Below are 14,340 nucleotides of genomic sequence, written 5' to 3'. Positions count from 1 at the left end.
TTCATCTTGCATAACAGAAGTTTTATACCATGGGCTGGAGATAACGAATTGACAGCTGAAAACCTTTTTAGCTATGTATAATTTTAGTAAGGCAGTTAACACAGAACAAATATGTAAACCAGTAGCCACTTATTTTTATATTTATTTATATTTATTTTTAAATAATCACTCGAGGATATTTTTTTGTTGTTGATTTGAGAGAGAGAGAGACATTGAAGTGAGAGAGAAACATCAATTAGTTGCCTCCCAGACACACCCCGACCAGGGATCAAACTGCACCCTACGTATGTGCCCTGATGGAGAATTGAACTGACAACCTTTTGCTGTACGGGTCAAAGATCCAGCCAACTGAGCCTTCTGGCCAGGGCACCAGTAGCCATTTTAAAGAGGAATTCAGTGACATATAGTATTTTCAGAATGTTTTGCAACCATTGTTTCCATCTAGTTCCAAAACATTGCATCATTATGGGAACTCACTGTACTATCTTTGTAAGTTTTCTATAAATCTAAAATTAGTCAAAAATAAAAAATAACAAAAAGTGGGTGCAAGGGTGCAGTGTTTACATGTCTAGGAAAATCTCTTAGAAAATAGATTACAATTATTTCACATATTAACAAAAATATAAATGTCGTGGAACAGGGACTGGAAACTTGCAAATACACAAAAATGAGAGTGATAAATTTACTAAATAAGCTAAAGTTTCTTGAGGCTTTCCATGTGTTGAGCACTTGTGCTATATTTTATATGCCTTGGCTTATTTTATCATCATCACTCTTTTTTATCACTCTTTTTTGATTTAACAATGAATATTTGCTTACAATAATACAATGGTGACAATTAAAATGTATAGATGTTCACTAGGTGATAGACACAAAAATCTTCCCAGTCTTTATCTTTTTAAATTTAATTCTCATATTATCCTTATGAAGAGGATACTATCAGTAGTGTCATTAAACTAAGACACAGAAACATTAATTAACTTGAGATCACAAGAGGTATGAATAAACTTACCAGTATAAGTCCTCACTAGGCAGAATTCCAGGGAATGTTTCTTGTTTGAATGAAGGGGTGAGTAAATGACTGAATAAAATTTTATAGATAGAAGAATATGGGTGAATCTTTGATAGAGGAACTTGTAGTGGCTCCTGAATAAATGGCTAAGATGGCTGGGTATGAAACTCTTGACAGATGTTGGGGGCAGAGTCAATTTCCATTAGGAAGGTCAGAGATCCTTAGACTTGGGTCCCAGAAGAGAGAGAAAAGGAAGCTGACAGAAAGAGAAATTGAGAGAGACACAGGAATTCTATTGTGTAGAATGTTTTAAGTAAATGGATTCTCACTATTGTGCCTCGAGTGATTATTTAAAATAAATATAAATAAATATAAAAATAAGTGGCTACTGGTTTACATATTTGTTTTGTGTTAACTAAAATTATACACAGCTAAAAGAGGTTTTCAGCTGCCAATTCATTATTTCCAGCCTATGGTATAAAACTTCTGTTATGCAAGATGAATAAGTTCTAGCGATCTGCTATAGTGCAGTATTGTCCACTTTAAAGTGTCAAGAGGATAGATCCCCATCAGTACCATCAAAGTTCATCCTTTGAGAGCTCTGCCTGCCTCCATACCTGTTTCCCACAGCAGATATCTGTTGGTATTGCCCAACCACTAGTTTCCTTGGTCCTTCCTTCCCTGGGTGATGGATATTTAACCCAGCTCCAAGGAAGGGCAGGGAGGGGGCATCAAGCATCTGTGCTCTGAAAAGCACAGTTGGACTCCCTCCTTCCTGGAATAGTTGATCTGTAGGTGAGAGAAGTAAGGGACATATGTACTGTTTCTGGGGCTTTAGAGACTGAATTCTCACAAATCTTCATTAAGTTAATTGTTCCTTGGTTGCTCTATTCTCTGAACAATTTGGTTCCCAGGAGTGAAGGAACAAAAACAAAACAGAACTTTTTCTTCTTCTAGTTTTGTTCCCTTGGGGTCATTTTAGATGCCAGCTACACTTATCCCATCCCTTTGTTGCTGGAGTGGGTTTGCCTCAGGCTGGTCTGTAGTGTGTGGGTCCTTGACTTCCTGTAGGAAAGATTTCACAACAAGAGTCCAGGCGGACTTGAGAGTATGTTCATTAACACTGGGGACAGTGAAACAAAGGAAGAAACGAGGGTAGAAGAAACAACAGGGGAGAGCCTAGATGGTGCATGATTTTTTTTTTTTGAGAACATCTTAGGCTGTTTTATTTTGTTTATTTATTTTTTAAAATTAAATTTTATTGGGGTGACATTAGTCAACATGAACATATAGGTTTCATGTGTGGATTACCAAGTTACAAAATCTGTATATAGGACCATGTACCCCTCACCTAAAATCAAATCTTCTCCTGTCACCTCATATTAGGACCCCTTTCTTCCCCTCCCTCTCCCTCTGGCAACCACCACACTGCTGTTTGTGTTCATAGGTTTCAGTTTTATATTCCACATATGAGTGAAATCATATAGTTCTTAGCTTTTTATGTCTGACTTATTCACCTAGCATAATGTTCTCAGGGTCCATCCATGTTGTTGTAAATGACGCTATTTCATCCTTTTGTATGGGCCATGTAGTACTCCATTGTGTATATATACCACATCTTCTTTATCCAGTCCTCTATCGTAGGGTGCTTTGGCTGTTTCCAAGTCTTGGCCACCATGAATAATACTGCAGTGAACACAAGGGTGCATATATCTTTGCAAATAAATGATTTCGAGTTTTTCGGGTGTATACCCAGAAGTGGGGTTGTTGGGTCACATGGTAGCTCTATTTTTAGAGCTTTCTATAGTGGTTGTACTAGTTTACATTCCCACCAGCTGTGAATGAGGGTTCCCTTTTCCCCACAATCTCTCCAACACTTGTTGTTGCTTGTCTTGTTGATAATGGCCACTCCAACTGGTGTAAGGTGGTGTCTCATTGTAGTTTTAATTTGCATTTCCGTGATTACCAGTGAGGTTGAACATCTTTTCAGATATCTAATGGCTGTTCGTATGTCTTCTTGGGAGAGGTGGATTTTCAGGTTCTCTGCCCACTTTTTGATTGGATTGTTTATTTGTTTGGTGTTGAGTTTTATGAGTTCTTTATATATTTTGGAAAGTAAACCTTTGTCAGAGCTACTGTTTGCAAATATCATCTCCCATCTGTTTGGCTGCCTGTTTGTTTGGTTGTCCGTTTCTTTTGCTGTGCAGAAGCTCTTCAGTTTGATATAGTCCCATTCATTTATTTTTGCTTTTACCTCCCTTACCTTTAGGGTCAAGTCCATAAAATGTTCTCTACCACCAGGTCCATAAGTTTGGTACCTATATATTTTTTTTTATGTTGCTTATAGTTTCAGGTCTTATGTTTAAGTCTTTGATCCATTTTGAATTAATTTTTGTACATGGGGACAGAATGCAACCCAGTTTCATTCGTTTGCATGTGGCTTTCCAGTTTTCCCAGCACCACTTATTGAAGAGACTATCTTTACTCCAATCTGTGTTTCTGGCTCCTTTGTCAAAAATTATCTGTCCATATATGTGTGGTTTTACAGCTGGGCTCTCTATTCTGTTCCATTGATCTGTGTATCTGTTTCTCTGTCAATACCATGCTGTTTTGAGTATTGTAGCTCTGTAGTATATTTTGAAATCAGGTAGTGTGATACCTCCAGCCTTGTCATTTTTTTTTTCAGGATTGCTTTGGCTATTCTGGGTCTTTTGTGGTTCCATACAAATCTAATGATTTCTCATCCTATTTCTTTAAAAAATGACATTGGGATTTTGATGGGGATTGCATTAAATCTGTATATTGCTTTGGGTAAAATGGCCATTTTAACTATGTTGATTCTTCCAATCCATGAATACGGGATATTTTTCCATTTCTTTGTGTCTTTTTCAATCTCTTTTAATAATTTTTAAAATAATTTTCAGTATGTAGGTCTTTCACATTCTTTGTTAAGTTTATTCCTAGGTATTTTATTCTTTTGGTTGCTATTGCAAAATGAATTGTTTTCTCCATTTCTTTTTTTGAAGTTTTGTTGCTAGTGTACAGGAAGGCAATGGATTTTTGCACATTGATTTTGTATCCTGCAACTTGACTGTATTTGTTTATTGTTTCCAGTAGTTTTTTTTAGTAGAGTCTTTAGGGTTTTCTATATACAGCATCATTTCGTCCACAAAAAGTGACAGTTTGACTTCTTGCTTCATTTCCAGGACTTGATTCTTTTTTAAATTTAAATTTCTTTGGAGAAATACTAATTTTGTTCATTGATTTGTTTTCTGAGTGCGCTGAATTGCCTGCCAGCATTTTCTCGCCTCTCATTGAGTATTTCCAGAACTGCAATCTTGAAATCTCTGTCATTCAACCTGCATAATTCCATGTGTCCCAGCCTTTGTTTCTGGGGATTTTTCATTTTCTTTCTGTTCATCCTTGTGATGGTTTGTTCATGGTCATGGCGTTCACTGTTGTTTTCCCGTTTATCTCTGAGGAGGTCTTTCTACTTTGTTCCAGTAGATGGCGCTGAATTGCAAGATTTTTATCCTCTGTGACCTCACAGTTTTGAGCCTCTGTTGCTTGGGGGTGAGGTTTGTTTTTCCCTGAGAGTATTGGCTACCCCTGATCTCCGCAGGTCCAGCCCAAGCACCCCTCCTGGGATTCAGTCACAGAGGGAAATTGTGTTTCTACTGCCCTAGCTCTTGGCCTGCAGATAATACACTCCTGGAGCCAACTCCAAAGGCAACGGGAAGGGAGATTTGGGAGTCTAATCGGTGGCAGGGCTCTGCGATTTCCTTTCTTTGCCTGAAAGCCTGCAGCCAGGCCCAGCCGTGCAGAGCAGCTCTGTAGGGCGGGTGTCTGCTGACTCGCAGCTCACGCATGCAACTTACACCTCATTCACAACATGCCCTCAGCTTCAGACACTCACTGCTTGTGTGCACGACCACACAATGCCGCTACTCCAGTGGCAACTCCAACAGCTAGCCACTTGCCGGGTTAGCTCTCTGTTCGTTCCAACCAGCTGAGGGACGTGCCCATAATTGCTGCTGCCAGTTTCCAGCTGCGCTGCAGACACGCTACTGCGCTGCAGCCGTGTTTGGCTTCCCTCCCTCCTCATCTCCCGGCTTATTCCAAGGAGCCCACCTTCGCTGTTCCGGTGTGCAGGTCTCAGGCCTGCATTTGTGTTGAGCAAGGACTTCTTTATTGAATTGTAGGTGGTTATTTTGTTGAGATGTTAGGGGGAGAGGAGAGATGCGCCCTCACACCGCCATTCCTCTGACGAGGCTGTTTTCTTCTCTAGGAATGTTATAGGAAAGAAGCGAGCCTAGTGGGGTTGCTTTAGCTCCCTGAGAGGTCAGAGATAAAGGGGGCCTTGGAGACAGGATCAGGCGTGGAGCTACCTCTGCCCACTGCTCCCCTGGCTGCAAGTCGCGTGGGGACCCTTAGAAAGAAGAAGTTCATGCCCGGGAAGGGGCATGGGTGTGCTCTAGGGCAAGCTTGCATTGAGCTTTTGTCCTGAGGGCTTTTTATCCTTTTTTTTTATCCTTTTCCCCTGCAGGCAAGAATTTCAGGGGAGAATTTCGTAGAATAGTCATCAGCTCTCCAGCTGCATTTTTAATATGCTGATGTATCAAAATGAGTGTATAGGGGAGTTTTGGTTTGTTTATTCTTTGGTCTGATTTACTGTTTTACTTTTATCTTAGGTCTGTCTGGCTTTAATGGGGTTTTTGCTTTTTGTTCCTCTGACTTCATTTGTCCTTGGGTTTAGCTGGCACAAATGGCTTTAATTGGGTCTTTGTTCTCTATTTTCCTAGGCTAGCTAAGCTACTTTGTTTACAATAGCTAAGATTTGGAAACAGCCTAAGCGCCCTTCAGAAGATGAGTGGATATAAAGCTGTGGGACATTTACACTATGGAACACTATGCAGCTGTAAAAAAAGAGGGATCTCTTACCTTTGGGACAGCATGGATGGACCTGGAGACTATTACGCTAAGTGAAATAAGCCAATCTGAGAAAGACAAATATCACATGATCTTACTTATCTGTGGAATCTAAAGAACAAAATGAATTGACCAACAAAATAAGGCCTGAAGCATGAAGGCATGGAACAGACTGACATACCTCAATGTGGGGATGGGAGGATGAGAAGAGATAAACCAAAGAACTTACATACTTATATGCATAGCCCATGGACACAGGCAATAGAGTGATGAAGACCTGCGTTGGGGTGGGGGGTAGAGGCTGGGAGGAAGAGGGTAAAGTGGGTGGGGAAATGGGAGACATCTGTAATCTATTAACAATAAAAATATATATTAAAAATAAAAAATAAAATTTTTAAAAATAAATAAATATAAGGGTTTTTTTTTTTTTTTTTTTAAAAAGTCTCTTCTTCAGCTAGTCTTCAGTTGCTAATTCAGAGTGAATGCTCCCCAATTTAGTTTTGTTTCCAGTTTGGATCAGAGAGGAGGTGCACTAAAGATCCACCTACCCCACTGCCATGCCCTTCGAGGCAGGGTTCAGGATCTGAAGGAGGGGCCAATGCACCAATGAAAATGCTATACAGGAAATGTGACTTTAGAAGGCACTGGGGGCCAGGTGGAGACCTCTTTCTTGAAGAGGCACACAGACCTCTGGACTGGTCTGTTTTTTATTTACTTGAATACACATTTGCCCTTTAGCAATGCACACAGGCAGATCAAAGGTAAAGTTTGGTAAACAGTATAAGGATTATCAGGTTAGGAAATTGCCTTGAGCCATTGAGCCCACAGCAGGGCAATATTATGCTGATTTTCAGCCCTGCTGAATATCAAAGTCCATTGGCATTCCAATGTTTCTTTTTGCATTAATATGCTAACTGCTGTTTGCTTTAGCCTCCGGCACCTCATTACTATCTTGAACGCCCTTGGACCTGGAGATTATTATGTTAAGCAAAATAAGCCATTCAGAGAAAGACAAATACCATGTGATCTCACTTATATGTGGAATCTAATGAACAAAATAAACTTAAGAACAAAATAGAAATATTGACGTGGATACGTGGAACAGACTGATAGCTGTCAGAGGAGAGGGGAGAGGGGGGACTGGAAGAAAGAAGATGAAGGGATTAGCCAAAAACATATATGCATAACACATAGACACAGACAACAGTGTGGTGATAGCCAGAAAGAAAGGGGGGTGGAGGATAGGGGGAGGTGGGCAAAAAGGGGGGAAATGGAAACGGAAGAGACTTTGTTTGGATGATGGGCTCACAATGTAGTGTGCAGATGTTTTCTTGAGTTGTACACTTGAAGCCTGTATGGTTTTGCAAACCAATATCACCCCAATAAATTCAATTAAAAAATATAATGGGGGTTTCATTTTTTAATTTTTTGAGGAAATTCCATACTGTTTTCCACAGTGGCTGCACCAGTCTGCATTCCCACCAGCAGCACGAGGGTTCCTTTTTCTCCACATCCTCGCCAGTACTTGTCATTTGTTGATTTATTGATAGCCATTCTGACAGGTGTGAGATAGTACCTCATTGTTTTGATTATCTCTCGGATGATTAGTGGTGTTGAGCATGTTTTCATATGTCTCTTGGGCTTCTGTATGTCCTCTTTCGAAAGGGGTCTATTTAGGTCCTTTGCTCATTTTTTGATTGGATTGTTTGTCTTCCTTCTGTTAGGTTGTATGAGTTCCCTATAAATTTTGGAGATTAAACCCTTATCGGATATACTAGTAACATTGGCAAATATGTTCTCCCATGCAGTGGGCTCTCTTGTTGTTTTGTTGATGGATCCAGAGACACAGAAGCATTGAACAGACCATCCAACCTCATAGGGAAGGTGTGTGGGAGGGTGGTGGGTGGTGAGAGATCAGCCAAAGGATTTGTATGCATGCATATAAGCATAACCCATGGACACAGACAGTAGGGGGGTAAGTAAAAGGCTTTTACAGTGAAGTAAAAGGCTTTAACCCTAAATATAAACATTTGCACCAGGAATAAAACAATTGCAAAGTAAAATTATTTAGTATTCTCTCTTAGACTTATTAAATAATATTTTTATGTGAATAGTCAATGAGAGATGATACTGTGAAATGTTTCTCTCAGGAATGGATGTGGCAAGGTTTTAGCTACTGCCATAGAGCTGAATCTTTTTAATGAATACAAAACAGCTACTACATAAGCCCTTATGTTGCCCCCACCCATGAAGTTCCCCTTTTATTTTTAACTAGAGGCCTGATGCACAAAATCCATGCAAGAGTAGGCCCTCGTGGCCCTGGCTGCCTTGTAGCTCCGCCCTCCGCCCACTGGTCATTCCAGAAGGTCATTCCGGTGTCCAGTCTAATTAGCATATTAGCTCTTTATTATATAGGCTTTGATTTAATTATTTTGTTTTGGAACTTGAAATATATGCAAATTTATTTTTAATGAGAAGCAATTTCAATATGAGCAAAGGGAGAAAGTTCACATTAGACAATGGATATATTGAGGGAGCAAAGTTTATTTGGAATTACATATAGAATTTTTGTGAATTTTACACAAGAATTAACATATTATAAAATTCCCCTTTTAGAAAACCCTGAGTAACCTAGATAACTGACCATAGGTGTGACCCTGCTTTTCCTTCCCCTGCCCTAATTCCAACTCCTGTTTTAAATAAAAAGCAAACCCACAAAACCCTAGCCATCCTGCCTTTGGCCTCCAATAAAGGCAGAGTCCTTCAGTCAAAGTCCATTTTCTCTTCCTCTGTCTCTCTTTTTCACACACACGCACACACACACACACACACACACACACACACTTTTCTGTACGGCTTTTGGGCTTGCAGGACCTATGAGTAATAACGCTTACATTTTCATAGCTCTATGATGGTTGTTTCCATTGTAATAAGGACCATAAGGATCTATCTAGTCACAACATTTACTCTGGTCTGAGGAACAAGTAGTAGGACCCAGGCCAGTGCCCAGGCATCCCTATCCTATTGCATCATTATCAATAGATGGAGACGTATAGGGAACAATCATAAAGTCTACAGTATCTGGAAGATCAGTTAAAGTACTGATGTACAAAGAATGAGGGACACATGGTGAACACAGAACAAATTACTTACAATGATATATGTCATTTGAGAAGAAATTATTGTTAAGACATCAATGTTGCCTATGAAGTAAATGAAAATTTCCAAATATTTCTCATCACAGTTGGAAAAAAGGACAAAGGGAAAAACTGTCTACATAATAGACAAAGCAGAAAGCTTAATAAAATGGTATCTGAAATTGTATAGAGAAGTTACAACAAAGATAGGAAACTCAAGGACAGAAATAAAAGGAGCAGGTCTGAAAAACCACAGTCTGATTAAAGAATCACAATTTCTGATTTTGAGCCTTGGAGCCTCAACATCAAGGCCACTTTTTCTAACTCAGGATGATTGTCCCCTTTGTACCTGCCATTCCAAAAAATCTTTTCAGGGCCCTCTTTATGTCTTTGTTTCTCAGACTGTAGATGAAGGGGTTCAGCATGGGTGTGACCACAGTGTACATCACTGAGGCTGTTGCACTGGAGTGAGAGCTGTGGGTAGCAGCAGAGCTGAGGTACTCACCTAAGATTGTACCATAAAATAAGGAGACAGCCGAGAGGTGAGACGCACAGGTAGAAAATGCTTTATACTTCCCCTGAGCTGATGGCATTCTATGTATGCAGGACACTATCTTTGAGTAAGAGTAAATGATACCAGCAAGGGGACCAGCACCCAGTAGCACAGTTAGAAAATATATCACCATGTTATTAAGAAAGGTGTCAGAACAGGCAAGTTGGACCACCTGTTTAAATTCACAAAAAAAGTGGGGGATTTCCAAGTCTGTACAGAAGGACAGCTGCAATACCATTGTGCCTTGTAACAAGGAATTCAGGGCACTCATGATCCAGGACACCAGAACCAGCAGTCCACAGAGCCGGGGGTTCATGATGACCATGTAGTGCAAAGGGTGGCAGATGGCTACAAAGCGGTCATAGGCCATTATGGTCAAGAGGATGTCATCCAACATTGCAAAGAGTATGAAAAAATGCATCTGGGTGATGCAACCTTTATAGGTTATGATTTTGCTCTGTGTCAGGATGTTCATCAGCATCTTTGGGATGGTGGTGGAAGTGAAACAGATGTCTACCAAGGACAGGTTGGAGAGGAAGAAGTACATGGGTGTGTGGAGGTGGGAGTCTGAGCTGACGGCCAGGATGATGAGCAGGTTTCCCAACACAGTGATCAGGTACATGGAGAGGAAAAGCCCAAATATGAGGGGCTGCAGTGCTGGTTCCTCTGAAAATCCCAGGAGGAGAAATTCTGAAATTGGGGTATCATTGCCTCGTCCCATGTGATGAAGGTGACTAGTAGGATAGAAAAAGTAGCATGGTTAGTTTTTACACCAATGGCCATTACTAACATAGTTGAAATACTACAATTATATTTTGCAGTGAAGTAATATATACTTTTTTGTATGTATCATGGCCTTTAAGACACAACCCAGCCCATGACAACTCTGATTAGGATTTTCTGTCCTCCTCAGACCTTTTCCCCAAGGTGGTCATGGATTACATAGTGTTTTTATTTTGTTTTCAAATCTTTATTGTTGAGAGTATTATAGTTGTTCCCCTTCCTCCCCCTATTACACCCCTCCACCCAGTTCCCACCCCACCCAGTCCTTCACCACCCTACCATTTGTGTCCATAGGTAATGCATATATGCATATAACTTCTTTGGTTAATATCTTCCTGCTCCCCCTCCCTGCTTCCCTCTGAGATTGGTCAGTCTGTTCCAGGTTTCCATGCCTCTGGTTGTGTTTTATTCATCAGTTGATTTTATTCATTAGATTCCTTGTTCATTTATCTAGATTTTTAGATTCAATTGTTGATAGATATGTATTTATTGCCATTTTATTGTTCATATTTTTTGTCTTTTTAAACGTTTTTGTTGAGAAATCAGTTGACAGTCTTATGGGAACTCCCTCATAGGTAACTAACTGCTTTTCTCTTGCTGCTTTTAAGATTCTCTCTTTGACTTTAACCTTTGGCACTTCAATTATGATGTGTCTTGGTGTAGGCCTCTTTGGGTTCCTCTTGTTTGGGATTCTCTGCACTTCCTGAAGTTGTAAGTCTGTTTCTTTCACCAGGTAGGGGAAGTTTTCTGTCATTATTATTTTTTTTTAAATATATTTTTTACTGTTGATAGTATTACAGATATCTTCCATCCTCCTTTTCCCTTCCTCCCAGCCCCTTCCAAGCTCCACCCCCCCCACACCCCCAGTCTTCACTACCCTATTGCCCGTGTCCATGGGCTATGCATATAAGTGCACAAGTTCTTTGGTTTATTCAAATAGGTTTTCAATATCTTGCTCTCTCTCTTCTCCTTTTGGCACCTCCATAATGCAAATGTTGGTATACTTGAAGTTGTCCCAGAGGCTCCTTACACTATCCTCATATTTTTGAATTCTTCTTTCTTTTTGCTCTCCTGATTGGGTGTTTTTGTTTCCTCATATTTCAAATAGCTGATTTGAATCTTGGCATCCTCTATTCTACTGTTGAATCTCTGTAAATTCTTCTTTATTTCAGTTAGTGCATGCTTAATTTCTGACTGGTCCTTTTTCATGTTTTTGCTGTTCTCACTAAGATTCTTGAAATTGTCACTTAGGCCCTTGAAGCTCTCATTAAGATCCTTGAGCATCCTTATAACCATTGTTTTGAACTCTGTATCTAGTAGTTTGTTTGCTTCCATTTCATTTAGTTCGTTTTCTGGAGATTTCTTCTGTTCTTTCATTTGTGACATGTTTCTTTGTCTCTGCATTTTGGCTGCTTCCCTGTGTTTGTTTCTATGTATTAGGTAGAGCTGCTATGTATCCTAGAATTGGTAAAGTGGCTTTGTATAGTAGGTGTCCTGTAGGGCCCAGTGGCTCAGCCTCCTCAGTCACCTGAGCTGGGTTCTCTAGGTGCACCCCTGTGTGGGCTGTGTGCACAGTCTTGTTGTAGTTGAGCCCCAATTGCTGTTGGAATCACTGGGAAGAATTGAGCTCCAAGCCAATTGGCTGTGAGGACCAGGTATTTCTACAGCAGAAGAGTTGCTGTGGAGGAAATACCCCTGTGGAGCAGGACTTGCTTCAGTGGGGCTTTGGTGCTCACTGAATCTGCCCCTTGAGTGTGTTGTTTGTGGATGTGTAGAGTTGTAATCTGCTGTGGTCTGAAGCTGTCCACTGGGTGCAGTGGTTCTGAGTCCTCCTGGAAGGTGCAAAGTTAGCCATTTCCTGGGGTCACCTGGCAGGAGCCACAGAGAGACCTGCAGATGGCTGCTACTTGTGTTGGGCCTATGAGAGGCCGAATTGTGAAGCAAGGTGGCTGCTGCTAGTGCCAGGCCTTGGGCCTTTTATTGAGAGGTACGGGGCATGCTGATTGCAGCTGCTGCTTGTTTGAGAGATTTTAGGAAGTCTGAAGCCTGATTTTTTATATGGGAAAGCTGCTGAAAATAGCTTGGGTGGGGCTGCAAATTTGGTGGGGTGAGGTCTCAGGGAATCAACAGGGTGGAGCAAACAGTGTGCTTCAGGATGATGGAGACTCAGATATGGCTGCCAGTCAGCTCTGTGATGGGAGTGGTCTCAGCATACGAATAATGAACTCTGTGAGCACCCCAGTCTGGGAGAAACCCACCCCCAAGTTCTTGCCCTGCTGCCAGACAATCCAATTCTTCTCTGTATGTCCCATGATCCCCCAATCTGCTGCCCTAGTTCCGGGGCTCAGAGAGAGTGAGTCTGGGTAAGTTCATGCTTTGGCCCTTTAAGAGGAACTCTGGGACTCCCACAGCCTCCATGCCACTCAGCCACAATTCCCACTGGTGTTTATAGCCTGAAGTTATAGGAACTTTTCTTCCTGTCACTGGAAACCTGGGCTGAGGGGCCTGGTGTGGGGCTGAGACCCCTTGCTCCTCATGGGAGGCCTTCACAGCTGAGATATCCCCCCCTGCTCTAAAAAATGGCACATGTGGTGTCAGACCAGCCCATTCAGCTCCTCTGCCCATCCTCCCAGTCTTGGTGTGCTTTCTTTTTTACTTCTGTAGTTGTAGGACTTCCATTCAGACATCTTTCAGGCACTTCTAAATGCTGGTTGTTCTGTATTTTAGTTGTAATTTTGATGTGGTTGTGGGAGGCAGTGAGTACCCCTGTGTTTACCTATGCAACCATCTTGGTTCTTCTACACAGTTTTAATGAGAAATGTTTTCATGCACTTGAGGAATATATGTTGAGTAATGGCCATCTCTAGGGAAAAGGTATAGAATGCTGAGAAAAAAATCCTTAAAATATAATGATGATGAAAGAATCTACACAAAATATAGGTCATACTGGTATATACCATGCCATATGGTGTCAGGTGAAGAAAAAGAAAGTAGGTATAAAATAGAGTGGATGGGCTGTTATTTTATACTGGGAGTTCAGGAAGCCCTGCAAACAAGGTGGCATTTGAACAGGGACCTCAAGGAAGACAGAATGGGAGACACAAGGTAATTAGGGGTGCAGGGAAAGAGTCAGTGCAAAAGCCCGAGATGACACTTGTTCCCGATATTGAAGACTCAAAAAGGATCCAGCATGGTGAGGGGAATAATCAAGAGGGAACAATAACAGATGGTGTCAGAGAATGTGAAGGAACAAGGTGGCCTCCGTGCTCACAAGGAATCCCTTGTTCACATGTTGCTCTCTGCACTTTATTAATTTTGTTTCAAAAAATATTGTAAATACTAATGGATTCCTCTTTTATATTCATGTGTTGGTTAACATTCTGGCATCTGTATTTTAACCAGTTAACTGCCACGGTATTTTGAATTCAATTAAAAACGGTCCGCTGCTTGTGCCTATGGATGCTTATGGCATACAAATGGTTAAGGAACACATTTTGGAGTATATGGGCTCAGATCCAACTGCCCCATAACACACACACACACACACACACACACACACACACACACAGCAGAGTGCACTATGAATTACTTTCTGGGGCCATGTTATCACCAGGCTTTTCTCACCCCATCATAATAATTAGAAAAATAATGATACAAGGAATGATGTCAACACCAGTTTATCTTCACCCTGAAGAGTATAGAAGTAGTATCAAAAGAATATAGAAGTAGTATCACAGTTGTTAAGCCTCCTGTGGACATGTAAACAGGGGACTCTATTTTCTTATGGCTATGTTGTGTACCCTATTTAAAGAAACTTTAAAAATTGGTTAAAAAACAGAGAGAAAAAATGGACATAAAGGGGGAAAAGATCTAATAGCTCAGATGGTCCCTGAGTGACTGAGATGAGGCAAAGCTCCTTGGCTCTG

The 14,340-nt window shown here is 40.9% G+C and overlaps 1 protein-coding gene across 1 annotated transcript; it reads right to left on the bottom strand.

The window, feature by feature from the left end:
* Positions 1-9,398: 9,398 nt before the first annotated feature.
* On the bottom strand, positions 9,399-10,352 carry LOC139011495 (olfactory receptor 7A5-like). Its single transcript, XM_070417016.1, has one exon. It carries the CDS (start codon positions 10,350-10,352, stop codon positions 9,399-9,401), a length of 954 nt encoding a protein of 317 aa, XP_070273117.1.
* Between the last annotated feature and the right edge of the window lie 3,988 nt (positions 10,353-14,340).

Source organism: Myotis yumanensis, unplaced genomic scaffold (assembly GCF_028538775.1).
Source record: "Myotis yumanensis isolate MYYU_CA2020_CCGP unplaced genomic scaffold, mMyoYum1.0.hap1 SCAF_5, whole genome shotgun sequence".
NCBI classification, from domain to species: Eukaryota; Metazoa; Chordata; class Mammalia; order Chiroptera; family Vespertilionidae; genus Myotis; species Myotis yumanensis.
This window is presented reverse-complemented; position numbering and strand designations above follow the sequence as displayed.